Source organism: Xyrauchen texanus, chromosome 24 (genome assembly GCF_025860055.1).
Source record: "Xyrauchen texanus isolate HMW12.3.18 chromosome 24, RBS_HiC_50CHRs, whole genome shotgun sequence".
In the NCBI taxonomy this organism is placed as follows: domain Eukaryota; kingdom Metazoa; phylum Chordata; class Actinopteri; order Cypriniformes; family Catostomidae; genus Xyrauchen; species Xyrauchen texanus.
Window position 1 is genome coordinate 31,312,055 of NC_068299.1, and position 27,204 is coordinate 31,339,258.

General features: G+C 40.4%; 1 protein-coding gene across 1 annotated transcript in view; it reads right to left on the bottom strand.

The window, feature by feature from the left end:
- Positions 1-27,204, bottom strand: part of LOC127618244 (protein kinase C epsilon type-like) — a 146,329-nt gene that overhangs the window by 37,061 nt on the left and 82,064 nt on the right. Inside the window, exon 10 of the mRNA XM_052090599.1 lies at positions 26,645-26,818. Coding sequence (XP_051946559.1) covers positions 26,645-26,818 — 174 coding nt within the window. The remainder of the gene's footprint in view (positions 1-26,644; positions 26,819-27,204) is intronic.

A 27,204-nucleotide genomic window follows, 5' to 3' on the forward strand; every position in this document is an offset into this window, starting at 1 on the left:
TCTGGGCTACACAACATACAGTGGTCATGTACATTTTACATACACACACACTTTAAACTGATAAAGAACGAAAAAAAATATTTGGCATGTTTACGTAGCAGTACTATGGAAAATTGAATTGGGTTAAAATGAACAAAAGACAAAAACAAAAACAAAATCCCAATTGTTCAAAACCCTGACCTCCCCTAACACCGGTTCCCCTTCTGTCACTCACTCGACATTGTGTCGATTGTAGTGACACAAGGGGTTTCTTTCGGGAGCCTCGGATACCTCTGAATATGAAAAAGGACAATGCCAAATTGGCGAACAGAATTTGCATGTTTCAACCCCGGACATACGGATATAAAAGGCAGGGATCGTGCATCTGTTCAGTAAGATTCTTTCTTCAGAGGTGAGCAGTTGTGTGATCAGCAAGCTGAGACGCTCACTACTGTTCCACTCACCTCTTAGAGCATTGCTGTTGGACCCTATGGCGCATTCCAAGCTGCTTTCTCCCCTGGGCCCTCCTGCAAACCCACCAGGCCAAGGCATTTAAAGAACTGCATTGGGTAGTCCTCATCCTGATGTGCTGCAGGAACTGCGCTGAGCGACTGACCTCACCATCCGGGCCATGAAGGTCACAGCGCGGGCACTCGGACAGGCAATGGCCCCCCTTGTGGTCCAAGAACGTCATCTATGGCTGAACTTGGTCAAGATGCGGGAAAGTGACAAAGCCAGCTTTCTCAACGCCCCATCTCCCATCTCGGTCTATTCGGCGACACCGCTGAAGACTTTACCCAGCAGTTTTCAGCAGTGAAAAAGCAGACGGAGGCCATCAAACACATCTTATCTTGGCGCCGGACTACACCCAGCCGAGCCCCGTCTGCTCGCTGAGGGAGTCCCCCTGCAGCAGCAAGAAACCAGCAGGTAGCTCCGCTTCAACCAGGGCCCAGCTTTCAGCACCAGCATAGAGCTACCCACACTCTTCAAGGACCTGGAAGGCTTCCAAGAGTTCCCGAGATGGACCAACCAGGGGATGAGACATTCGCGCAGGAACTGGTAGCCAGACCACTCCTTCCCCCAGTGGAGGGCCAGGAGGAGAATCCTTGGTTTCTGTTTTTTTTCATTTGCCGCACCCCCTTCTGGCTGTGGTACTCACTTTTTTAATAAAAGAGCGATTTCCTCATCCCTGGGTCACCTAGCTGGTGCTCGCTTTCTAAAACTTAAAGAGGCATTTGTTTCAGCTCCCATTTTTATTAATCCTGACCCGTCTTGTATGTTTGTGGTGGACCTGTCAGAGGAAGGGGTAGGGGCTATTTTTTTTCACAGAGATCTCGTCGAATCTCCCTCAAGCTCCCTGGATACCACCATTCCATCCAATAGGGTGTTGGCTTCTGTATCCTGGGAGATTGAGTCCAAAGTTCGCTTGGCTTTGCGCAACGTCACTATCCCCACCAAGAGTCCTGAGTGACTGCTGTATGTTCCTAGGTTGGTCTGAACTCATGTCCTCCAGTGGGGTCATTCCTCTAACCTGACCTGTCATCCAGCGGTTGTTCATACCCAGGCATTAGTTAAGCAACAGTTTTGGTGGCCTTCATTGGTATGGTATGCTCAAAAGTCAGTTTTGGCCTGTCCGATCAACCTTCTGTGAGGCTCCTTCAGCCAGTGCCAGTCCCTTCAAGACCCTGGTCTCACATTGCCATAGATTTCGTTACTTATCTACCCCCGTTCAAAGTAAATACAGTTATTTTAACTGTAGTAGACTGGTTCTCGAAGGTGGAACACTTTATTCCCCACAGTGAGGGAGACAGCAGCTATAGTCATTGATCATGTCTTTTGCATTCATGGCCTCCCATAGATGTGGTCTCTGACAGGGGTCCCCAATTTGTGTCCAAATTGCAGACAGCTAGGGGCAACTGTGAGCTTGTTGTCTGGGTTCCATTCCCAGATCAACTGGCAGGCAGAGCAGGCTAATCAGGACTTGAAGAGGGTCCTATGCTGCGTGTCATCTCAGGAACTGTCGATTTGGAGTTCCAAACTATCCTAGATAAAGCACACAATACCCTTTTCGTCTACGGATCTGTCACCCTTCCAGTGCTGTTTAGGCTACCAGCCCCCATTGATCCCCTCCTAAGGACCTGACACTGTTGTTCCGTCCACGCATGCTTTTCTCCAGAAATGCCATCACACCCAGAGGATCGCCAAAGATGCCCTTCTCCAGACTGGACATTGGAACAAATTGTCAGTTGAACGTCACTGCTCTATGCCCCCAGTTTAGGTGTGTAGACAGAAGGTCTGGTTGTCCTACCATGACATTCCTCTCTGACTTCCCTCACATATACTAGGACCCAAATTTATTGGACAATTTACCATCTCCAAGGTGCTTAGTCTAGTGGAGGTTTGGCTCAAAATACTCCCCCGCTTTAATACGAGTCACCCCATTTTCAAAGTTTCTAAAATCAAGCCTATTGTCTGCTCGCCCTTCAGCCCAGTACTTCTGTTCCTATGCCTCCTCGGCTGATAGATGGGTCTCTGGCCTACTTTGTCAGATGTCTTCTTGATGTGAGGCAGAGGGGCAGAGGTAATTAATACCTGGTAGACTGGGAGGGCTGAAAGAAGGTGCTTACTCAGGGGAATTCGCCAGGGAGGGGCTGTCACGATGAGGGTGAGATCCGAGAACCTAGTCCACGTGGGCCAATAGGGGGCCACTAACGTGACTTGTTCCTAGTCCTCCCTGACCTTACACAGCACCTGTGCAAGTAGGCTCACTGGGGAAATGCAAACTTGCACAGCCCCCGGGGCCAGCTGTGTGCCAGCACGTCTGTCCCAAGGGGAGCCTCCACTAGGGATTACCAGAGTGGGCAGTGGGAGGTCTCATCGGAAGCGAACAGGTCTACCTGTGCTTTGCTGAACCGCTCCCAAATTAGCTGGACCACCTGGGGGTGGAGCCTCCGCTCTCCGCTGACTGTGCTCTGTCGCGACAGCGCGTCCGCTGCCGTTTTGAGGTTGCACGGGATATGAGTGGTGCTCAGTAACCTGAGTCACTGCTGACTCCAAAGGAGGAGATGGTTGGCGAGTAGAGACATGTGACGAGTGCGCACGCCACCTTGGAGATTTATGTACGCTATCGTGGTGGTGCTGTCTGAATGGATCAAGATGTGCTTGCTCTGAAGTAGCGGGAGAAACCTCCATAGGGCAAGAATTACAGCCAGCAATACTAAGCAGTTGATGTGCCATCCCAGCCGGGGCCCCGTCCAGTGCCCGTTGCACACTGCGCCCCAACCCCGTTTGGAGGCGTCTGTGGTGACCAGAACACATTGGGACACCTGCTCTAGGGGGACTCCTGTCCGCAGAAAACAGAGGTCTGTCCAGGGGTTGAAAGTCCAGTGGCAGGAGGGGATAATGAACACACGGTATGTGCCGTGGTGGTTTGCCCGTCTCGGGACTCGAGTCTGAAGCCAGTGCTGAAGCGGTCTCATATGCATCAACCCTAGCATCGCAACCATCGCAGAGGATGCCATATGCCCCAGGAGCCTCTGGAATTGTTTTAGAGGAACCGCTGTGCCTAGCTTGAACAAGACGAGCTTGGCTCAGAAGAAAAAATCTGAATGGACAGATGCACGATTCCCTCCTTTTATACGAGGGAGGGACATGCAAATTCCTTTTCTCAAGTTCAGAGGTAACCAAGGCCTTCAAGAAAGACCCCTAGTGTTAAATCGACACATTGTCGAGTGAGCGACAGACTGGGAATTGCATTTTATGACTCCGGCTCTGCTGGTGAAGATATATGTGGGGTTATTAGTGATAATCACAGGCGATGTCCAGGTAACCTCAAATCATGAGATCTGCCAGAAGAGCAGTGCCAAATCACTACTCGTGTTAAATGTTCCTCTGCAAATTGAAATTTTAAGTTTCAACAACAGATGTCGCTAGAGAGCCCAAAGTTCCGAAGTGCAGATTAAAGAAAAAGCCCCACTTTCTAAAAAAAAAAGAAAGAAAGAAAGAAACTTAGCTGTGTTTGTTTTTATTAGTTAACTGCAATAGTTACCATGAATTAACAATGAACAATACTTTTAGCACTTATTCATCTTGGTTAATGTTAATTTCAACATCCAAATTGTAGAACATTTGTTGACCCCCTAATGTTGGCTGAAGTTGCAGCCCACTATTCTTCATGGTGTCCTTCATCTATGTCGAGAGATTAGCACACTACACACTAGCTTAACAAATCACCAGCTTTGTGAAGCTGATAGCAACAGGAAATAATTATAATTTCAGTACATAGTGTTTTGAGTGTGTGGCCCTGGACATTAGTCAAGAATGTTTATCCGCAAGTCTAAAGCTAAGGATGGACTCTGTCCATGTGGCACATTCCAAAAGTCTCAGACCATTGGTGAAAATTCGTACATATTTTCAGCATAACAATTTGAGTTAAAAGTATTCGTTTTTGGCATGTACTCTTTTTACATAGAGGAGAGCATGTACTTGAGCTTTATAAGTTTGTGCAAAAGCTAATTATTCATGTTATCCATCATGATCTGAGAATATTCCAAAGAGCATCTTGTGTGTTTCAATAAAAGCAAGGAAATCAAGTTAACCTGTTCATGTTACAAATCTGCTTAAAATTAATTAGTGACCAATAATTAGTATCTTTTTATTCATTTGTCTGTTTTCAAAATCTACAACTTCTCTTTGTTTTACATATTTTCAAAATCCATTTCTTTATTTCCAGGTTTAAATGAAAAATATTCCTGATTTTTATTGTGGACTACTATATACACCAATCAGCCACAACATTAAAACCACCAGCCTAATATTGTGTAGGTCCCTCTCTTGCCACCAAAACAGTGCCATCCTGCATCTCAAAGTAGCATTCTGAGATACTATTCCTCTCACCACAATTATACAGAGCGGTTATCTGAGTTACCTTAGAATTTGTCAGTTCGAACCAGTCTGGCCATTCTATGTTGACCTCTCTCATAAACAAGGCATTTCCATCCACAGAACTGCCGCTCACTGGATGTTTTTTGTTTTGGCACCATTCTGAGTAAATTCTAGAGACTGTTGTGCATGAAAATCCCAGGAGATCAGCAGTTACAGAAATAAAAAATTACAGAAATCTGGCACCAACCATCATCAAGTTTTAGTTAAGCCCCTTCTTTATTTTAATGATTTTGAGAGGGTGATGCACACATTTGTTTCTTCGCATCTAGATTACTGAAATTCCAGTCATGTAAATAAATGTATAGCCAGTCATCTTTGTCACAACTGCAAATGGTTCAGAATGCTGCAGCTAGACTCCTGACGGGTACTCATAAACGAGACCACATCTCCCCAATATTAGAATCTCTTCATTGGCTGCCGGTCTATTACTGTCTTATTGCAACCCATTTTATGTGTGCGTGTGTGTGTGTGTGTGTGCATGCGTGCGTGCGTGCATGTGTGTGTTAACGTGCACACAAGGTCGATTAACGATTGCATTTTACTATATTAATTACCTTTAAGAGAATGATAAAATTCAATACAAACACTGTCTTTTATTTTAAGCAGACATACATGGTTTTACTGGATTGGACTGTTTGTTTTCGTGATGTAAGTTTCATAATGTAAGTATAAATTTGTATAAGTTGCTTAACAATTCTAAGGAAAAGACAAGTTAAGACAAATGGAGAAAGGTCTTGCCCTTTGTCTGCATTGTTCCTTACAATCAAATCTATCTAATATCTTTACATCTCACATGACCAAATGTATCTGGACTATTCTGAGGACAAAAGCAACAATAAGCGAGTAACTCAGCGAGTAAAGATGCTTACTACCACCCCCAGAGTTCACAAGTTCGAATCCAGGGCATACTGAGTGACTCTAGCCAAGTCTCCTAAGCAACCAAATTGGCCCGGTTCCTAGGGAGGGTAGAGTCACATGAACGTATAGCGTCAATGTTTTGTTTTATTGCCACATAGTGATGTACGGTACTATAAATATGTTTTCATGCCAGGCTAGTGCTGCCTCCTTCTCGTGCCGTTGCTTTTTAAAGAAATGGAACCAGCACTGTCATTGTTCATGCAAATTGCACACATAAAGAATGTGGACAAAATGACATAATCACCTGTTATTAATGTACATTATTCTCAGTTAACAGGAGTTTGTATTGTACATTACATTATGTAAAGCTTATATTGCTTAAATACTTCAACTGTTTTTAAAACAGTTTTTATCTCCTTATTGCTGTTCAGCTTAATTAGAATAATAATTCTTCCATATTATTGTAATTTTTGTATTTGTTTTATTATTTATTCCAGGTTGCATCATTACAAACCTGTAAAAATCGCAGACTGTATTTAGAATAAATATGTGTTTGTTGTCACTGGATCTTCTGTACCCAACTGCAACCATTCTTCTAAAGGACTGGGAATATAAGAACCATTTGGCCAGACTCTGCGTTTCCAAAGAGGATGGATGGAGGGGACATGATGGAGAATTATGGGAGTATTGGCATCTTTCTGATTGTTTGCCTGCTGTACTCTTTGTATGATGTGTGTATATATAGTTAAATATCCAAGATAACCAATTAAAAATAAAATCCTTTTATGAAAGCATAAAGTTCATTGACTGGTCCCTATTACTGGTGAAAGGGTTTTTAATTCAATAGTTGCATACTTCTATACTTCTGCCAGAGCATATGTTGCATATGTTTACTTTGACTTTGTAGTTTATCCTAGAGGAATACTATTGAAAACCAATATGTCACAGTGGTATATTTTGAGTTTTTCCATAATGGTGGTATGTCATGTAATCAATAGAATCCAGTTTTAATCTGTATTAATGTTTAAGACTTCAGCCATACTCTCCTCCACCCTCCTGTTTTAAAGGAAAAGATAAACAGTTGAGCCGGCTGAATTCATGTTCCTTAAATGCAGTGATTGATTGCTACAAGGTAGCTTGTTTCTCAATGATAAAATACAGTACATTCCAAAGATATGTTTCCAGTATGTAATTCCATTAAAAAGATTTTTATTTTGTACTGTTTGATATTGTGCAATTTTGAGTTGATTGTTGAAACATTAGTACCTTGTATTCATATGCTCTCATGCATGCATTATTTATTTATACTGTAAAGGCAATAAATATGTTAACCATAATAAGTCTTGTTACTCCTGGATTTTTTTTATTTAACAAATTAATTTAATTACATTAACATTAACCCTTTCATTTATAAGGGGTAATATAAATAAAAAGCATAAATGAAAGGGTTTTGTATCAATTGGTGCCACAAAGAACCTTTTTTAGTGGTTCTACAAAGAGCCTTTGGAAAGGGTTCTTTGAAGAACCTGAAAACATTCTTTGTGGCACTAAGGATAAACATTTTCTTTAAAGAACCTGTCATTAAAAAGTTCTTTGTGGAACCAAAAAAAGTTATTCTATGGGATCGCTGCAAAAAAAATTGTGGTTCTTTGTAGCAACTTTATTTTTAAAAGTATTTTACTTGTTTTATTGTAAAGAACATTGGTCAACAGACTGTTGTTTTAATTGTGCTTTATAAATAAATTGTCTTGCCTTAACACAAATTAACTAATGCACAGACATACAAAACGTATTTTTGACTTGAATAAAAGTAAGGTAAACACTTTTTGGCTATGAATTGCAATCAGAGCACTCAAGCCCTGTTGAGTATACAGTGCCGCTCCCTTAAATTCTCTACATACAGCTGCCTATATCCACAAATGAAGACAGATCCACACATACACAGCACAATCACTCAACTCTTCACTACAAGTTGGATACTACACACAACATGCACATACTCTACATACATGGGTGTATACAGTACTTCGAGATTATAGTCTTAATACATATGTTACATAACTTTGAAATGTCAACAAAATCTTTCACTTGAATTGTGAGGACCTACAGAGTTGAAATATTCTAATACAAATCTTAATTTGTGTTGAGCAGAAGAAAGAAAGTCATAGACATATGGGATGACACCAGGGTGAGTAATTGACGCAAATTTTCATTTTTGAGTGAACTATCCCTTTAAGCATATTTTAATAAATCAAAGTACAAATCGAAAATAATAATAATAATAAATTGTAGGAAAATGTTTAAATAAAATATCACATTTCATTTGATTATTGGCCGGCCAATTATTTATTATTTGGTTATGATATCTTGTGAATTATTTATAGCTATTTGTATTGATTGTATTACATTTTTTATGTACCTCTATTTTTATTAGATGAATTTGTATGTTTATGATTTGTTTATGATAGATATGATTGTATAGCTAACATACTGCACATAACTGTTCAGATTGGAATTGTATTTCTGTTAATAGATTCAGTTGCATAAATTGAGCATCATAAAGGTGAAAACAAAATGCATCTGAATATCAGTTGAAGTTGATATAACCCTCCTTTTATCCTCAAATGTACTAACATCTTTTATCCTTGGGGGTCAACTTGTCAATTTACACCTATAAAAAGTTAATTTGAGCATTGTGTCAGGGATTGTTCTATGCTACTGTGCTAGAAATGAGAATATGCACGTGCGAGATAGTAAAAAATAAAAAGTTACGCAGTCACCCAAATGAGCTTGACAGAATACGAACAGCATAGACAGAATATGAACAGCATAATATTTTTCCTACAGCCAACCAGAAGGTACAGTCGAGCCTTTTGTCTGCACTACTGTGCACATGATGTGCATAGAGTGTGTGCAGGCTTCTTGCAGACATATTTCTTCCATTTCACACAGGTGTTGCTGGTCTTGAAGTCATTTCTGTTGGGACAGACCTGGCACCTGCCACGTTTCCTGCTTGCACTTTGAACCACTGGGGTGTGTGTCTCCATTTGGATGCCCTTCAAAACAGTTGCAGCAGCTGCTGATGCTCTTGAAAGGAACCGTCTTCTCTTGATATTATGTTTCACTAGTGTGTAATCCAGCTGCTCCAGGAAAATCCTCCTTCTACTCAGTTTTCCGTATTCCATTCATTGTTTTTATTTCGCTCCATTATACAAAGGCATTGTAGGTGCTCACATTAATGATGTTGAAGAAAATGACAAAAGGCCAATGGGCAGTCATGTGTCGGCAGCTGTAGGTGGCTGTGACCTTGATTATGAACCCCTCCCTTTGTCTCATTGTAGTCCAAGACCATTTGTGGTTTTCTGTCTTCTCTGGTGCTAAGATAGCATCTTTGTGACATTTTCCCTTTCTTGGGGCAATAGGAGACAACAGTGGCATTGTAGATGTTACCTTCCTCTTCATCATCGCAAGAAGCTCAGAGGGAAGCTCCGGCTTGTTTTTCTCACTGTCCCCAACATGGTAACCTTCCTTTTCAGCAGTTTCTCACCCAGGTCGTACGATGTGAAAAAATTATCTCATGTAATGTTATGACCATTCAGTCATTCAGCCATTTTCAGGTGCTTCCCCAGGGGATTTACCAGTGTACACCTGAATATTCCAGGCTTAGCTGGATTTTGCATCACATGCTGCCCATATTTTGATACCATATTTGGCCGGTCCACTTGGTATGTATTGTCTGAAGGGTCAGCACCCATGAAATGCAACCAGACATTCATCCACGGTGACGTGGGGGCCTGGATGTAAAGAAAGGGTAATCGCTGGACCCACTTATCCCATACACCCATAGTTTTGCTACGAGTTTGCCCCGTTCTCGTCGACTCTGCCTTGTTTCTCTAAAAGCATATGCCATGGGAGGAAACATGGAATGCCTTTAGGGACATGGTGGCTAGAAATATTGCCCTACCAGTGTCAGCATTCCAAAGGCTTGCTGTTGCTTCTCCTTCTGACATGTACACTCCTGCAAAAATAAGCAACCCAATGTAGGCTTGCAAGTATATCCAAGTTTGTGGAAGGTTTGTGTCTGCTGGTGGTTGAGAGACAACAAGAGGGTCAAAACTAAGAGTCTCTGTAAAGGAATCAATGGAAAGGAGGAGGCGAGAACCGGCTTGACGATATAAATAATATTTTAATGAGAAACTTAAAACAAGGACACAAACACACATGACGGACATGTCCGTAAACTATATCTCTCTCGCGGTTGGCGGTCTCAAACCCCGCCGCGTTTCAGCGGCTGGTAGGGAACTCCTCCCCTGGCAGCAGCCCTGACCACTCCAGGCGGTCGGTTAGGAGCCCCGTCTTCCCTCGCGGTCGGCGGCCATCGTCCTCTTTCAGGCGGCTGGGCTCCTCGTCCCCCGGCAGATGGCCACGGCTGCTCCGTTTGGGTGGACGGTAGTGGCGAGGACTCTACTTCGGCGTATCCCTCCTCCTTCCTGGGTTTTCAGCACCAGTGTAAAGGGATCAATGGAAAGGAGGAGGCGAGAACCGGCTTGACGATATAAATAATAGTTTAATTTTAAACTCAAACAGAAGACAAACACACATGACGGACATGTCCGTAAATTATCTCTCTCTCCCGCACGATCCTCTGCAGTCGACCTTTATCCCTCTCGGGAGGCTTGATTAGCCTAATACGGGACCGGGTGTGTAAGATCACTACCCGGCCCCACCCTCCACCCTGCCACAGTCTCATTCTCATCAGCGGAGGATACCTTATAATCAGGGTCCTCCTCAACATTATCCTCTGTCTCAGACACATTCTTCTCTATGTCACTTTCACTGTTAAAGAACTGTGACAAAACCTCATTGATAGAAACCTTTACTTAAAGGTAATTTTCAATTGAGAGAGAGCATAAAGAGAGAGCCCACAGAGCATCAATCGAAATGGATTAGAAGGCTGCTGTGCAAGCTTTCATATGTTTGCTCCTCCCCTATGTTGGGGGAACTATCAATGTCCTGGCCAGAATTATGTTTTCCCCTCCCCTATGACACATGTAATATCAAAGTTCTCGTGGGAATTACGTTTTCCCCTCCCCATGTCGTGTGCACTATCAGTGGTTCTCGCAATACTACAGGTATGGTTATGTTAGGTTAGGGCCCTAAAGCAGAGGGAAGTTTTTTGAAGATTATAATATTGCATGTTATCATCCAAAATAACCAAAACAAACTTGAGTAAAATCTTTATATATCTTTTATGTTTTATACAGCTAAAACAGCCTGGGGTCAAATTGACCCCAAAGAACACTGATGCTACAAAATGTGTACAGGATATTGAAGACATATCATCAAGTGAATTTTACATTTACCCAGTTGTCCCCATTAAATTAGGAAAAGTCACTAAATAAGAAGCCAAATAAAAATAAAAATGATGTCAATCATGCATTTAGTGATGTTAAACATTGAATGGGGTCAAATTGACCACAAAGATAATAGGAGGGTTAATAAAAAAAATGTTTCTGACCCTGGTATTAATGCAGTTTGGATCATTTATCCATCATTCACAGCTGTCAAGACACTTTTAAATGCAAGGGAATTGCAGCAATTGGCAGAAAAGTGAAGCACACTCAGTCAGGATTGGGAATACTAATAGAAACTGTACATTAGACCCTTTAAATTTGTATTTGAAGTGAGGCAACTCCATTAAACCACTACCAATGACCCTAAACAGACACTTCCTCCTTTCTCCAAGAAGCCCTCACTCTTCACAAGCTGAGAGTACTTCATGACACCATTTCAACAAATATTTCTCCCACTTTCTAGAAAAAGAACAACAAACATGGCCTTGATGGATGTCTCTTTACACAGCATAAATCCCAGAAACCCTCTCTCTCTCTCTCTCTCCCTCTCTCTCTCTCTCTCTCTCTCGCTCTCTCTCGCTCTTAATTTGGATGTTTTTTCAGGTTTGATGCCACCACTATGTTTAATATAAAAAGCTGTTTGTGAACTCACAGTTCTGCGAAGAATGTTTATACAGAGAAAGGTTTATTAAGCTAAATGTAGCAGAGGCTGATGAAAAAACATGGACACCGGAAAACAAAACTTCGTGATTAAATGAGAGAGACATGAGGTATTCTGGTGTTCCTACGGTCACATGGATACAACCCAATACTACACAAATAATGGCATATTTATACTCTTAGTTCAAATGTAAATAAACATGAGCTGAGCATGATTTTATATTATGAGAACACAGGAAATTACATATGCAGTATGATAACCATTATATGCAGTATTTAGGTGTGGGCGATATTTTCAAATATTCAAACAAAATAATAATAATAATTTTGCTGGCGATATCTAAATGAGAAAACAATTGCAATGACTGTAATGTGCTTTATTTCCATTGGGTTTTCGGAAAACTGTGTCATTAGACAAATTTTGTAATCCGTGACGTTAATATTTTATATTTATTTTAATATTTACTTTTACATAAGCATATTAAACTTTAGAAACAAAAATGATGAGTTGGTAAGTCTAATTGTTTTCCATGGAGCAGTTCAAACCGTCCATTTCACAAAACTCTGATTCAACAATTAGTTTGTGTCATAACTAGTAATTGTTCAATGAAATTGGTTAAGACTTCAATGCTGAAAAATTAAAACACATTTCAATAGATAATTTCATGTTTGTAGACAAAATCTTGTCTACAATATTCTTGGATGTTCTTCCCAAGCTGTCCAGCCACATGATACAAATCTTAAAGAAAACAAGCTTCACATTTAGTCAACTTCCCACTTGTCTCTGAATGTCACTGATAACTGACATCATACAACATACATTTTCTATCCAAACTATCTCTCTTCTCTCTTCACGCTTTAAAGACCCCAATGATATGGTAACAATATGAAATGTCTCCCAAAACAAAGACAAATCTCTGTTCACAAATATTATTGAGTCATCATTCAAGAATTCAGTCTAATTTACAAAGCTCATGTTATTTCTTTTATTTTTTTGTGCTTGTGAGTACAAGCTTGTTGTTAGAGAGAGGGTGCTATTCTGCAGGAACAAATTCCTGCTCATTACTACAAAAATAAGAAAAAGATAAAAAACAACAACCATGATGTCCACAGTCCATATCACTCATGAGTATTTTGTTCAGCTTGTTGAAACGCAAACACATGTTGGATTTGATCCATTAACAAGGGTCACTTATCACCTGCTTGTCTAAATGTGCGTCTCTAATGTATGCGAATGATGTGCATTCTGTGTCTTTTTAGTTCTCAGGTAAGGCTGTGTACACAGATGTTGCAATGTAAGTGGCCGCAATCTAAAAGCGTTTAATGGAGCAACAAGTTAAAATAAATATGAGGGAACGTGGCCAAGACATCTGGGAGCGTTCCAACCTACCGTCGATCAGCAGAAATGAGCCAAAGTGAACCTTGGTTAAGAGGTTGAGTGTGGGAGTATTAAAAACCCATGAAATCATTTGACAAGAGCAGTTTTATTTCATGTGTTGACGTTTTCTTATTGAAGCAGGAAGTTGGAGCAGGACATATAGAAGGGATTGTCCCTTTGTTTTAAATAGCGTCTACAATTTTGTTATGTCACAGTCATGAACCATTATTTGCTACTTTTTAGTATGGTATTTAGAGGTGCGACATACACATTCTAGAGAGCATTTGATTGGACAAAAAATCTGGAGAAAAGAACGTAAATGTGTCGACATTTTTGCTAGATTATATTACGTGGTTTATTAAGCTTATGGCAGGAGTTCTAAGATGAGTCCACTGAGGGGCGCTAAAAGCGAGTTAAATGTTCTCCCAAACAGATGAGATGTTTAAGGTTAATCTTCTAAACAAGGTTTCAATCAACAAAATCAAGATATTTTATCAAGATAAAAAATGCAATTGCTGACATAACCACGCTATTTTGTGGTGCTTCAATTACATTTTTGACTCATGTTATGACTCACATGCTTTTCAGGATTTTTCGGTGCTTTGAATCGCAAGTGCAACAATCATTTGTGCTACTGTGCACTTTGATTGCATAATAATAATTCCTTACATTGATATAGAGTTTTGTAGGCACTCAAAGCACTTTACATAGTATGGGGGAATCTCCTCAACCACCACCAGTGTGCAGCATCCAACCTGGATGATGCGACGGCAACCATAGTGTGCCAGAACACCTACCACACACCAGCTATTAGTGGAGAGGGTAGAGTTATAGAGCCAATTAATCAATGAGGATTATTAGGAGGCCATGATTGAGAAGGGCCATGGGGCAATTCTGATAGTACACCAGGGTTACACCCCTACTCTTGACAAGGAATGTCCTGGGATTTTGTTATGACCACAGTTATGACATTTTGTTTAATGTCTCATCCGAAAGACGGTGCCTTTTTACAGTATAGTGTCCCTGTCACTATACTGGGGCATTAAGACCAACACTGACCACAGGGTGAGCACCCCCTGCTGGCCTCCCTAATACCTCTTCCAGCAGCAAACTTAGTTTTCCCCAGGAGGTCCCCCATCCAGGTACTGGCCAGGCTCAACCCTGTTTAGCTATAGTGGGTAACCAGGCAAGCGCTGCTGATATGGCTGCTGGCATTTAACCTGGCATAAGCTTATAAATAGTTTGTTAATGTATGATGTTATTCATATGTTAAAATGTAAGTAATTTTACATTTAGTTATTAGATAGCATTGTGTGAGGAACAGAGCAATATGTGTTTATGAACATATACCCTGCCAGTTTACCAGTGACTTGTGTGAAATGGAAATAAAAGTTTGTTGCACCTCCCGTGTTAAATCAAAATAATTTGTCAAAACGTAGGTATAGTAACGTGTTAGTACCAAGTAGGGTAGGAGTCATACAAATTTTGGTCCACATTCCCAGAAGAGAAAGACTGTATATTTTAAAAATGTATATCTGTTAACATTTACATTTTTCAGTTTTAAGAGAACAGTAACTTAAAATGACCTCCAAGCCTAGACATGGACTTAAAGCCACAAAAATCCAATTTTGAGTTGTGAGCATAAAAAAAAAAAAAAACTGCTTTGCATCAGTTAAAAATGTGCATCATGTGGTAATATCTAAATTAGCAGGTTATATTCACAGTCACAAATTTTATTTAATCTGACTAAATCAACCTGAAAAACAAAAGCTATTTTTATAGCTATAGATATAGATCCTTGAGATAGTGTAACATTTGCAGGTTGCCACTTATTTCAGTGTGTGTGTGTGTGTGTGTGTGTGTAACAAGTGCAATCCTAGAATTCATTTTTGCTCTCTCTCTCTCTCTCTCTCTCTCTCTCTCTCTCTCTCTCTCTCTCTCTCTCTCTCTCTCTCTCTCTCTCTCTCTCTCTCTCTCTCTCTCTATTACACCACCTTTTCAAGGTTTCATCTCTAAAGTATCCATATGTGCTCTGGCTGGTTGTATAATATTATTCAGATTGCTTAGCTGCAATTAGGTGGATAAGAGCTGTACTGTGATCCTGCGGCTGATTGCAGTCTGAAAATCATAATGAAACTTTGGTTCATTAGGAGTGCACATTCTAGGAACAGACACTTTTGCTGACACTTTTATCTAAAGCAACAACAGTGCATTCAAAAATGTACAACGAAAAAAACCTAAAAAATGTACATCATTTGGTCACATGCACATTTTTTTTTTATTCAAGTAAAAAATATTACATGTAAATGTAATAATATAATGTTAAAATGTGCTTCATGCAGTAATATCCAAATTAACTGGGTTGATTAACTCTATCTTAACTGATCTAAAGGCTTATGTGTAAGTGCTTGAAATGTAATTTGTAGACATTGTGCCTACTTGGAAATGTATTTACAACACAATAATAATAATAATAATAATAATAATAAAAATAACTTTTTTTGGTGATCTGGGCCATATAGTAAAGGAAAGGTCATTTTAAAAGCTGTTTAAAAAGCAGCCCAGGTGCATACTTCATGAACATAGTGTGCAGAGCTGTTTTCTAGACCAGGGGATTTCAAACCAGGGATGAGGGGCAGGGCTGTTCAACTGTGGGGAGCAAGTCCAGGCAAGGGTGTCCTCAACAGTGCCTGATGGTTAATTGGGCATTAAGGGAACACGAAATGGAGCGAGAGATGGAACATGTCAATAAGAGGTCAGCCTGCCATGCTATATGTGAGGCAACAAGAGAGAGCGAGAGCAAGAAAAGGACTTGAAAGAAAAAAGAACACACACCTGCAATCATTCACGGCAAGATCTGATTAAAACGCAAAGCGCTGGAGACCGAAAGTGTGTAATCTGTGTCCAAAAACAAATCTGGGGATGAATGTACAATGTTTATTTAATCTGCAAACATTTGGAAATTGAATTACAGATCATTTTCTCCAACTTCGTTTTCTCTAAGGATTTATGCATTAGCTGAATCTTTTTTTTTTTTTTTTTTTTTTTTACAGTATACCTTAGAAGTTAGATGTAAAGTCATATTAGTCATTATAGAGTAAATATAAGCAAAAGAGCATAGCACAATATTTGGGCCAATTAGGCCAAAACGTTTGTGCATGTGAGTGTGTAAGTATCTAAAAGAGGGTTGAAAAGAAAACAGATGACATATGGAATACACATCAGGCTTGATAAGAATCAGAAGCACATTATGTAAGGCTAATGACAACCACTTATTCATTTTTTTGTACAAAATAAATAACAAAGAGTCACTCTTAAACATGCAAACTTCTTTTCATAATATTATAGATCTATCTGCCAATAATGATATTTCTATATGTGGTTTACAGACAACACCTTTTCCTGTTTGTATTGCACTAAAAACAATTCAATTGATTTCAAGGTCTTATTCCTTAACCATAAATGACTGTGACTTACATTTGTAAACAAATATTTATTGTGCCCTATAAAGTAAAGATGTCAACTGCATAATATACTTATCTGATGTATGCCAGTGGTATATATATTTATTAATTGCCAGTTTTCTGTCCTTTGTAAGGTGAGAATGCTTTTCTTGGCCGATGAAATTCTAATAAGTGTTCTTGACATAATTCCTTTGAGTGTATATTTCTCAATTTAAACAGCATTATACAGATAGTTATTATGTCACATTTTACACACAATTATGGTATCTTTGCGCATACCATGAGAAAGTTACGCATTATGTGGTGATGACATTAAAGAGGCCCTATTATTCTTTTTGGGTTTGTGCATGTAAAAAGTCCAAGCCAAAGGGAGTTACTATCTCCCACATGAAAACACTGCTCCTAAACTGCCGGAAACACCTGATTTGCAGTCCAGCCATTACTTCCGTGACATACACTAGCTACGTCATTATGCATAATGCCCGCCACAGGAATGCGCTGCTCAGGAAGCCTCGGGAGCTGAAACTCAGTTATGGTAAGGGGCTTTACATTTCCGACACACAATCTAAGTGGTTGACTAATCACAACAGACTGAGCCAGCTGACCAATCAAAGCAGACTAGGCTTTTCGGAAAGGGGGGCTTAAACGAGACAGGAGCTAAAACAGAGCGTTTCAGACAAAGGGTGAAAAAAGGTGCTGCAGCAATGTACAGTATGAGAATTTTATTTATTTTTTTACATTAAAGCATGTAAACCTATTCTAGTAGAACACTAAAATAAAATTATGAACCTGTAAATGAGCATAATATCGGCTCTTTGAAATTGAAATTATTAGATATTAGATATAATTCCATCGGATATAACTTTACACAGACATAGTCAGTTAGTGATCCTCTTGCACTAGTCTCATGCTGACACATATAGGGCTCTATTTTAAGAGTAACAGCGCTAAGTGCAGCACTATGCAAAAAGTCACATGCACAAAGTCAGTGGGCATGGTCATGAAGTTTTGGTATTTTCGCGCAAGCATGCGCTAAGTCTATGCGCAAATGGATTTGGTGAAATTGTGCATGCAAAGCGCTAATGGGCTTGGTCAGGTGCAATTTAATTCTGAGGTTCTTCTCTAGTTTTTGCACATCTGCATCCTATTATACAGTCCATACCCTGTCAAGCACCAGTGATATAAACAAAAACAGCACATTATTTAGTGTGTAGTGTAAATGGACTCTACGCAATGAATTAAAAGAATAGAAATATGGACTTCTTTTGTGCATTAATCATGTTGAATATCTTTCATAATTTACTCACCCTCATGTTGCTTCTAACATTGGGTGATTTCTCTAACTTTTTTTTACTTTCTTTTTTCTGCAGAACACAAAATTAGACATTTGCTGATGGTAAAAGTGATGATTTAGAATCACTAAATTAATTGTGTTAAGTACTGTGAGCTGCAGCCAATTTCTACTGCAGAGCTGATCTCCACTTACTGGATGACAATGATTATTTTTAATCTGAAATGATGTCACTCACATACATCACGTTTCAATGATTGACCGTTTTTACGTGGTTTAGCCTGTTTGAGAGCTCAAACAATCATCAGATAGAGAAGCTGGGCTTCTGGCGGGATAAAAATACATTGATTGAAAGCCCACTGTTCAATCAAAAATCAGATAATTTCCCTTATGCAAATAGCACTCATGAAGCTCCCATAGTGCCTCAGACATGCACAGCATCTGGGTGGGACCCAAAATGACACTTTTAAAGCCTCTTGTCCAATGAACATTGATCTTTTGCTCCACCTATTTCAATGGGACATGCCTCTGCCGTAGAGTCCCGTTGAAACACTGCTTCAATGGGGCTCTACGGGCTGTGAATCCGCGAACTCTGACAGACATAGTCATGCAGATAAAATCAATGAAACAAACATCGTGAAAGTTTTGTATGCTAATGAACACTTTTGTTATCTTAAATATTGAACTGGGACAATAAATATCTGAATTATAGGTAAGTTATATTCAATTTGATCAAACATGTCATGGAAAGCAGGCCTTCCAGTGTAGTCAAAAGAATCGCCACTGATAGAGACTCACTTTAACCTCATGCGACCCCGCATCCTTCTGCATGGACTGTGTGTTTTGTCTTTGCTATATGCTATCACTGATCTATATATATATATAGATCAGTGTATGCTATGTATAATTTAATTTAATTTAAAATGACTGATCTCAGTTCAGGACATTCTGGGCTGTCAGTGAAGGGTTAATCTTTCATGTGACAAAACATGGTGCCGATCTCAGTGAAGTTGTTCTAGAGGAGAAACGCCAACAAAACTACATCTCGTAAGAAACCTCATTAAGTTTTTACATTGAAACCTATTTAAGTCAAAAGATTATAGTCTCTAGTTACATCCGATATGCAATAAAACATTTGTAGCGATTTATCGCAAAACGGCACGCTGTTAAACACAATGACCACTGACGTGGACAATAGGGCAATTTTTCCTTTAGAAATCCTATACTCACTCTGCATTAACACATTGAGAATCAATGAGTTCATCCAAAAGCTGAAATATGTTGCTTTCAGAGATTTAGGTGTATTTCGAACTGTTCTGAGACCAGTGCAGACAGATAGCACACTACATTTATTTAGAATTCTCTGAACTACTCCTTTAAATCTTGTGGCTATACTTTTAAAACTGTGTGTATTTCTATTTAGTTAAGTCAAAAATCATTTCTGAGGTAATCAACAGTATTCCACAAATGCTCAATATAGCTTAACTTATTGAACCCGGAACAATCATTTGAATATTATTTTCAGTAAAGATGTCTATTCAATCAGACTCTTGACTTAGGGGATAGTCTATGTGTTCTGACATGTTGAGCCATGGTGCTCATGCAGATGGTGCAGGTTTGAATCCACTTCATCATATTTACTGATCATATCCCCAAACAATTTCCAGTCATCTTTCTACTGTCCCTATAAATAAAACTGTTGAAATGGTGATTTAATGCCACTTTCAGAAAAAGTGGCTGATCATCATCATTTTCCTCTTTAAAGGTTAAGAAGGACAAGAATACCTTTTAAGGTCATCATGTCCTTCTCCACCGAATGTACCTTCTCTCATCCTCCACTCGCTCCCCTCATGCTCTTCACCCGTTTCAACAATCCTCTCAAGCCCCTCCTCTTGTCCACCTCCTCCCACCCTTGTTCGTTCTGTAAGGACACAATGTTCTTTTTGCTTGTTTGGGGAAACTGCAGAAGTAAATAAATTAGAGGAGTGGAGGATGCCGTCATGATGGCTGACTCCAGGTTTTAGCGGAGGAAAATAAACATGTGAGGTTTGGCCTGGCTCAGGTTGCTGTTCTCAGACCGCCAGCTCTATCTAAAACAATTATCACACCAGCAGGCCAAGAGAGAATAAATGAGAATTTGAATGCTTGACCTTAGGAGGGGATTTAGTTCATCTGATGTGAGCTTATTATAGACCATAAAAGAGCTGTTTCTGTCAAAGAGGTGCTCGTCTTTGTGTCAGGGAACATGAGTTTGTGTGCTTGTGAGTTTATGTCTTTATATGTGTATAACAGCAAGGCCCTGCCAATCAAGAAGCAGACAGACTTCTGGAAATGTATTTGATACTCAGCATTATACAACAGTTTGTTCTGGTCCTCTAATTTGATTGGACAAGTGGTGTTCCAAGAGTGCTACTATTTAGTATAACAGCACTGAGAAATGCCACAGTTTGTATCACCCTGCTTGTCTGTGTTTACAGCCTTCCAGATATGCTGTCACTCAGTGTGTTGCTTGGTGACATGCAACAGTTGATGATGCTTTGGCTAAGTTTGGAAAAAAATTTGTAAGCGGTGCAAAATATTATTGTAATATTATAAAATATTTTGTAAATATTATTTTGAAACATAAACAATATTTCAGCCTATTTTTAAGATTTAAACATTTCGGGGGGCCTGGATAGCTCATCAAGTAAAGACGCTGAAAACCCCACACGTTCTGAGTGACTCCAGTCAGGCTTCCTAAGCAACCAATTGGCCTGGTTGCTAGGATGGGAAAAGTCACGTTGGGTTAACCTCCTTGTGGTCCCTTTAATGTGGTTCTAGCTCTCAGTGGGGCATTTGGTGAGTTGTGCGTGGATGCCACGGAGAACAGCATGAGCCTCCACATGCGCTAGGTCTCTGTGGTAACAGACGTGAAGGCAACTGAGATTCGTCCTCCACCACCCGTATTGAGGCAAGTTACTACGCCACCACAAGCGCATTGGGAATTGAGCATGCCAAATTGGGGAGAAAAGGGTTAGACAAACAAAAAGTTTAAAAAAAGAGTTAGATATTTAAATTTCATAACAACATTCCATTAAGTTGAATTGAGTGATCTTTATAAAAATTTTATTAATAACGCTTTAATTTACTCAAGTTTATTAATTTAATTTAGTTAAAGATTAATTAATTAAATTTGATAGAATTTTGTTATGAAACTGAAATCTGTAAATTTAAAAAAAGGAAAAAATATAATATTGTATAGAGATTGCACTCACAAATCGAATTAAATATTTTACATAATTTATTTAGACTATAGAAATGATCACACATTTCCAAATGTTTGTAATTCCCTTTTGTAGGAACTCTAGCCCCATAATCACATTGAGAAACTTCCTGATTGTCATGTGGTCTGAAGCCCTTGTACAATCATGCCAATTTGTTGGCTGGTGGTGCTTAAGTGACACCCCAAGGGAGCTATGTCACAGGTTCCATAAAAGCGCACTGGCGTGTTGTACCTATGACTCGCGTCGAAGTGAGGATGATTATTATGCTCTCTTTTGAGTGGCAACACAGGAAGGAATTTAAGAAGTGCTTACCTCCGTGCATGCGGTTCATTATTGGTGAAGATTCCCACGATATGTGTGTTGCCTGTCTGGGGTTTCGTCATGCAAAGGCCCGCGTTGGAGGGATTGCCCACAGTGCAATTTAATGTACATCAGGGCGCTTCGTGAAAGGCTTGCCTCCTTTAGAAAATCGGTCAAGCCACGCGCTGGTGCAGGCCGTGTGTCAGCTAGTGCCATGCAGTGTGTGACTCGTGGGAGGCCAGTGCGGATGCCGAGGAGAAGGGGGCTGAGCTTCAGTTTTCTCTGTCACTCTCCCCGGATTCGGCTAGATGTCCTTCCATGGAGTTTGCACATGGGCATTTGCGTCCTAGTCCTGAGGCCCGCACTGAGTCTGAGGACGCCATGTCTATTGTGGTGTTGGATTCGTTACTTTCAGTAACTTATATGGTATTGCTGGAGGTTATACCATGTGCAGTGGAAAAATTCAATCTGGATTGGCCAGATGAAGCACAGTTGGAGGATCATAAATCAATCTTGGACGACTGGTTTTTAGTGAACCAATTTGCAGCAATGCCTTGTAGGCTGCTTCCTTTTCCACCGGACCTCCATTGTGAGATTTCGTAGTCCTGGGATCAAACTTACTTGGCCAGGATCACAAATCAATCAGCCTCTGAATTTTCGAATGTGTGTCGAGCTTCTGACCACGGATATACTTCGGTCCCGGCAATGGAAGAGACGCTGGCTGCCTAACTCTCTCCTTCTTCGGTGACCACATGGAAATCAAGGCCTACTATTTCCTCGAAGACATGCAGAGTTACATCATCCTTGTTGAGCAAGGCCTACCAGGCTTCAGGCCAGGCGGTCTCATCTTTGCACACGCTGGTAGTTTTGCAAGCCTATCAGGAATTGTGCCTAGCTTCTGATTTGGCGCTAAGAGCTACCAAACATATTGCTTGTGCGGTTGGTTGGAATATGGCGAGCCTCGTGACAGTGAAATGCCATTTGTGGCTTACGCTAACAGACATTTGTGACAAGGACAAGACCTTTCTAATGCACGCCCCTGTGTCACATTCCAGACTGTTCTGTGATGCAGTCCATTTTGAAACAGCAGACTGCCGCATTCCAGCAGATGCTTCCTCGCAGAGAGAGAGTAAAGCCTTCGGAACTTCCCACCAGAGAGCCACATAAGGCGCCAGACACAAAATTTGCACCCCCTCAGAAGGTTTGGGGTCTTCGTTCATTTACGCTATCATGGGCACATCAGTGTAGGCATTTGGATGTTGGACTGGCCCTCTTTAAGGGGCCGGCAGGACACTGGAAGCAAGCCTGATGGACTTGCAGAGAAACAAAGGGTGAGTCCCTATTCAGTGAATGAAACCGGACTGTACAAACGTATCCATGTCTTTCCTGTTTGCCCTTCAGACAGCATCGGGTTGAGTTTGCCATTTTTCACACCTTGAACACCCAACAGCCAGAATATAGTTCAGTTTCAGTTTTGTACTGGGTAGCGAACAATAAAAAAGCACATTCCGAATTCAGCCATGACCAAGGGTCTCGAGACATGCACAACAGAATTAGATGTTCATTAAGCACACATAGTGAACACATGCACCATAACTTGTCCCCCCATAAAGAATACTGGGGCCGTTGTGCCTAACTAGTTCTCAAATAAACATTCCCCTCAATGTACATACATTATTCCCCATTCAAAATACCTGGGAAAAGGTTTATTCTGTCAGTGTCCCTGCTGTAGATACATTCCAGGGTGCTCATCTTTTAAGCTTAGATACAGAGGCAACATTTTTTTTTTAATTACCTTCAACCAGCCACAGTATTGGAGGAGCTATGCTGTGCCACTGGTTCTGGGGCAGTCACCAAAAGTAAGCCAAGAGCACCATCTCACGCTGCACACAAGAGCCAGGCATTAATCCCTCTGTCTGCCCTTCTGTCGTCCTGGCAGCAGCTGAAGGGCATTTAAAACTAGGAATTTCAAATGATAAAGCATAATTATGTATTTCAATTCAGGCAAACTCCGCCGGTGTTCAGTGGGGTTGTTCTGACAGATTAAGCCCCATTTTTTATTCTGGAAATTCATTCTCTCTTAGAAAAAGGGGCAATAGAGGAGATTGCCCCTTCTCACAGAGAATGCATTATTCACAGACATTATTTTCTGGTCCCAAAAAAAGAAGGCGGCTTGCTTCCCATTCTACTTTTTCACAATGCATGGATACAGCTTTGATGCCCTTGAGACTTTAGAGCATCCACAATTAGATTTATTTGACGATTGGTTGATGCTTGCCCACTCTGATATTTTGGCTGCCCAACACTGATATGTCATTCTCAGCCATTTGAGCAATCTAGGGCTGTGTGTATGTACAAGAGTGCCCTGATGCCAAGACAACACACTCTGTTTCTAGTTGTGGAGCTGGATTTGTGGGCAATTCAGGAACATCTGTCTCCAGTTCGCATTCTGTCATTCCGCCAGTGTTTGGCAATGTTCAGAGTGGGACACGTTCTTCCTGCAAGAACATTTCACTGGCTTTTGGGGCTCATGATCGCGGCTTTCGCTGTCATTCCCCTGGTAATGCTGCACGTGAGACCTTTTCAGTGTTGGATGAACTCCACAAAGGGACTTCAACCACTGCCGCATGCATTCCATCTCTTCAACGGGCCAGCAGTGGCACAATTTTTGGCACATAAACTGTCTGGCCATGTTCGCGGTGTTGCTGGTGTTAAGGATTTTCCTCCCTGAGATTCAGGGCAGTCATGTTCTCATCCAGTCGGAGAACAGGACGGTGTCCAACATAAATCGCTATGGAGGAGTGCGTTCTCATGCCATGCTGTGGCTGGCACATCACATTCTTCTGTGGATACGGGACAAAGTGCTGTCTACGAGCTGTGCATGTCCTGGTCCGGTTGAACTTGGGGGTGGATCTCATGTCCAAACAGGACTTGATGCCTGGAGGAAGGCCAACACGGAGCAGCAGTGGGAAAGCGAGAGGAGAGGGAGAGAAAAAAAACGTACTCGCCAGTTCTTCGCTACACCATCGGCTTCAGTTAGTGGCACCATTTTGGCCATTTCAAGTATGATTTTCGAATCTGGTCTCTCTCCTGGAGGAAATGATTTGGGAGATTCCAGTCAGAACAGACATGTTTGGCAGAATTTGGCACCCCAGGCCAGACTTGTGGAAGTTATGTTTATGGCCCCTCAATGGGGCGATCTTTTGAACCTTTTTGTCCTGTCCGTGATCCCTTATGGGATTTATCTGTTGTTTCAGATGTGCTCTCGGCTGCTCCATTTAAGCCTTTTGAAAACAGTCGATGATAATTTCTGACTCTTAAAATGGCAGTGCTAGTAGCATTGGCATCATTTAAAAGGGTTGGTGATTTGCATGCTGTCGATCAATCCCTTATGTATAACACAGGGTGTTCAAGAGTGGTGTTAATTTTTGGGCTATTTGCCCAAAGTCGTTTCTACATCATTTAGCTCGCAGACTATTAATTTTCAGGCTTTCTATCCTACCCAATTTGAGTTCAGGCATTGCGAGCTTATGTTGACCATACTAGTCAGTGTCATAAGTCAGAGCAGTTGTTTGTGTGCTTTGGTGGACACAACAGGTGTGTTTCGGTGTCCAAGCTAAGACTGTCTCATTGGCATACTTATGCAATTTCAGTTGATTACGAAGTGCGTGGATTACATTTGTCATCGGGTATTTGAGCCCATTCTATGCGGAGCATGGCATCCTCATTGGCTTTGGCTAGAAATGTGTCCTTGGAGGACATTTGTATGGTAGTTGGATGGTACTCTCCACATACATTTGTTAGATTTTATAATCTGGATGAGGGTTTGACTCCTACTTCCCAGGTTCTTTCTGTTGGAACAAGAGTAAACTCATAATTTTCTCTGTTTTATTCAGACACTTTATCTCGCTTGTGCGCCGCTAACACAGACGTACACAGTTGCCAGCTACTGTTCACATGACGTGAATGTATATCATTCCCAATCCGATTACACAGCTTGAGTTTCTAGGAAAAGGAACGCCTCGGTTACGTGAAACATATCCCTGAACTGAACGCTGCGTAAGTTGGCCATACACTCAAGCAGCTGCATAGGCTTGTGCCTTCCTGCAGAAATCTGACTCGATGGCACCAGAGCACATATGACATATCTACCTAAGGGTGTCATTTAAGCACCACCTGCTAATAAATTGGCTTGATTGTACAAGGGCTTCAGACCATGTGACACTCAGGGTGTGTCCCAATGTGATTAAGCAGCATCTAGTTCCCACTCAGGAAATAAGGGTTACGTTTTATGTAACTGATTTTAGTTTTCATTTTTTTAAAGATTGCACTCATTTTTCTAGGGCATATCTAGAAAAAATGATTGTCACGACTGAATTGTATTACTACTATTATTATTATTAATTTCCATGATTTATTGCAGTTCAACAAAAACATTTTCATTATTTAAACTTTTATTATCTAAACTTCATAAAATATATTTATAGACATTTATATATTTTATATATAAGATTTATACTATCATATTATATTATTTTATTTTGTGTTTTTTATGGTTCTTTTAATAATTAAAATAGATGGAAAAAGTACAAGTGTTTAACTTTTTGATTTTTGATTTTCTCTTTAGAGGTAAAAATGTTGGCAATTGGTTTTAGCAATTTAGTTTTTGGGTGTATTTTTCCCAATTCAGTTTATCTATTTTTAATAGCTGTTTTCCATCATCAGTGCAGTAACCATCATAGAAAATCTATAAACTTCATGCACAATGAAAAACATTTCAGTGTTTTCTAAAAATGTAAATGTGCCTCTGATGATAGCTGGCCTGTTTTTGCTGTTATTCCCCATGAAATAATCTTTACAAATAAAGAGATAAATTGTTGTCAGATCTCAGTATTGAGACAAATGAGCATCAAAACTGAAGCCAAAAACACTTTACTGATACATTATTATGTAATATTACACCACCACCTAGTGGCAGTCCACAACGACATCACCATTTCTAATCAAGGAGATTCTTAGCATTTGGTGACTGGTCTCACTTTGTCCTGTCCACTCATCATCCCTCAAGTTTGTAATCAGACAAAGCTCGTCCTTGAGCAGAATAAGAAAAAAGATCTATGTACTGAACTGCAGTCCTGGCAGTGGGTTCTTACCTTAGTCTGAAAGCAGCAGAAGAGTTGAGTAAGGTATGGGTGTTTTCTGGCCAGTGCTAGAATGCGTTTCTCTGTCATAGTGCAGTCCACATCATCATCCTGCAGAATGACGTCTTTCTTCAACACTTTTACAGCATAAACCTCATCTGTGCCTCTAAACTCAGCCAGCATCACCTGTGCACACGCACGCACACCGGAAAAAACAAATCCTTTCCATTTTGTAATACAAAAAATGCATAAAAAAACTGCAAGAAGAAAGCCTGAGATTTAGAGCTAACTGCAAAGCAACATTTGAAGCTCATCACTAAATTTAGTTGTGAAACCGCATAGACATTTTTACTGTTCTTTAAAGACAGTTACATTTAAAGTTCCTAAATCAAAACCTAGATTTGCATTTCCTAAACAAAACATCAGTGCTTTCATGGCAGCAAAAGAATAGTGTTAATGTTTTAGTAATAAGCTTAGGTTTTAGGTTTTGATTTTGAGTACATTAAATGCATCAGAGCCACGTTGCCATCATAACACCCAATATTCGTCTTATTTTCACACGAATCAACACA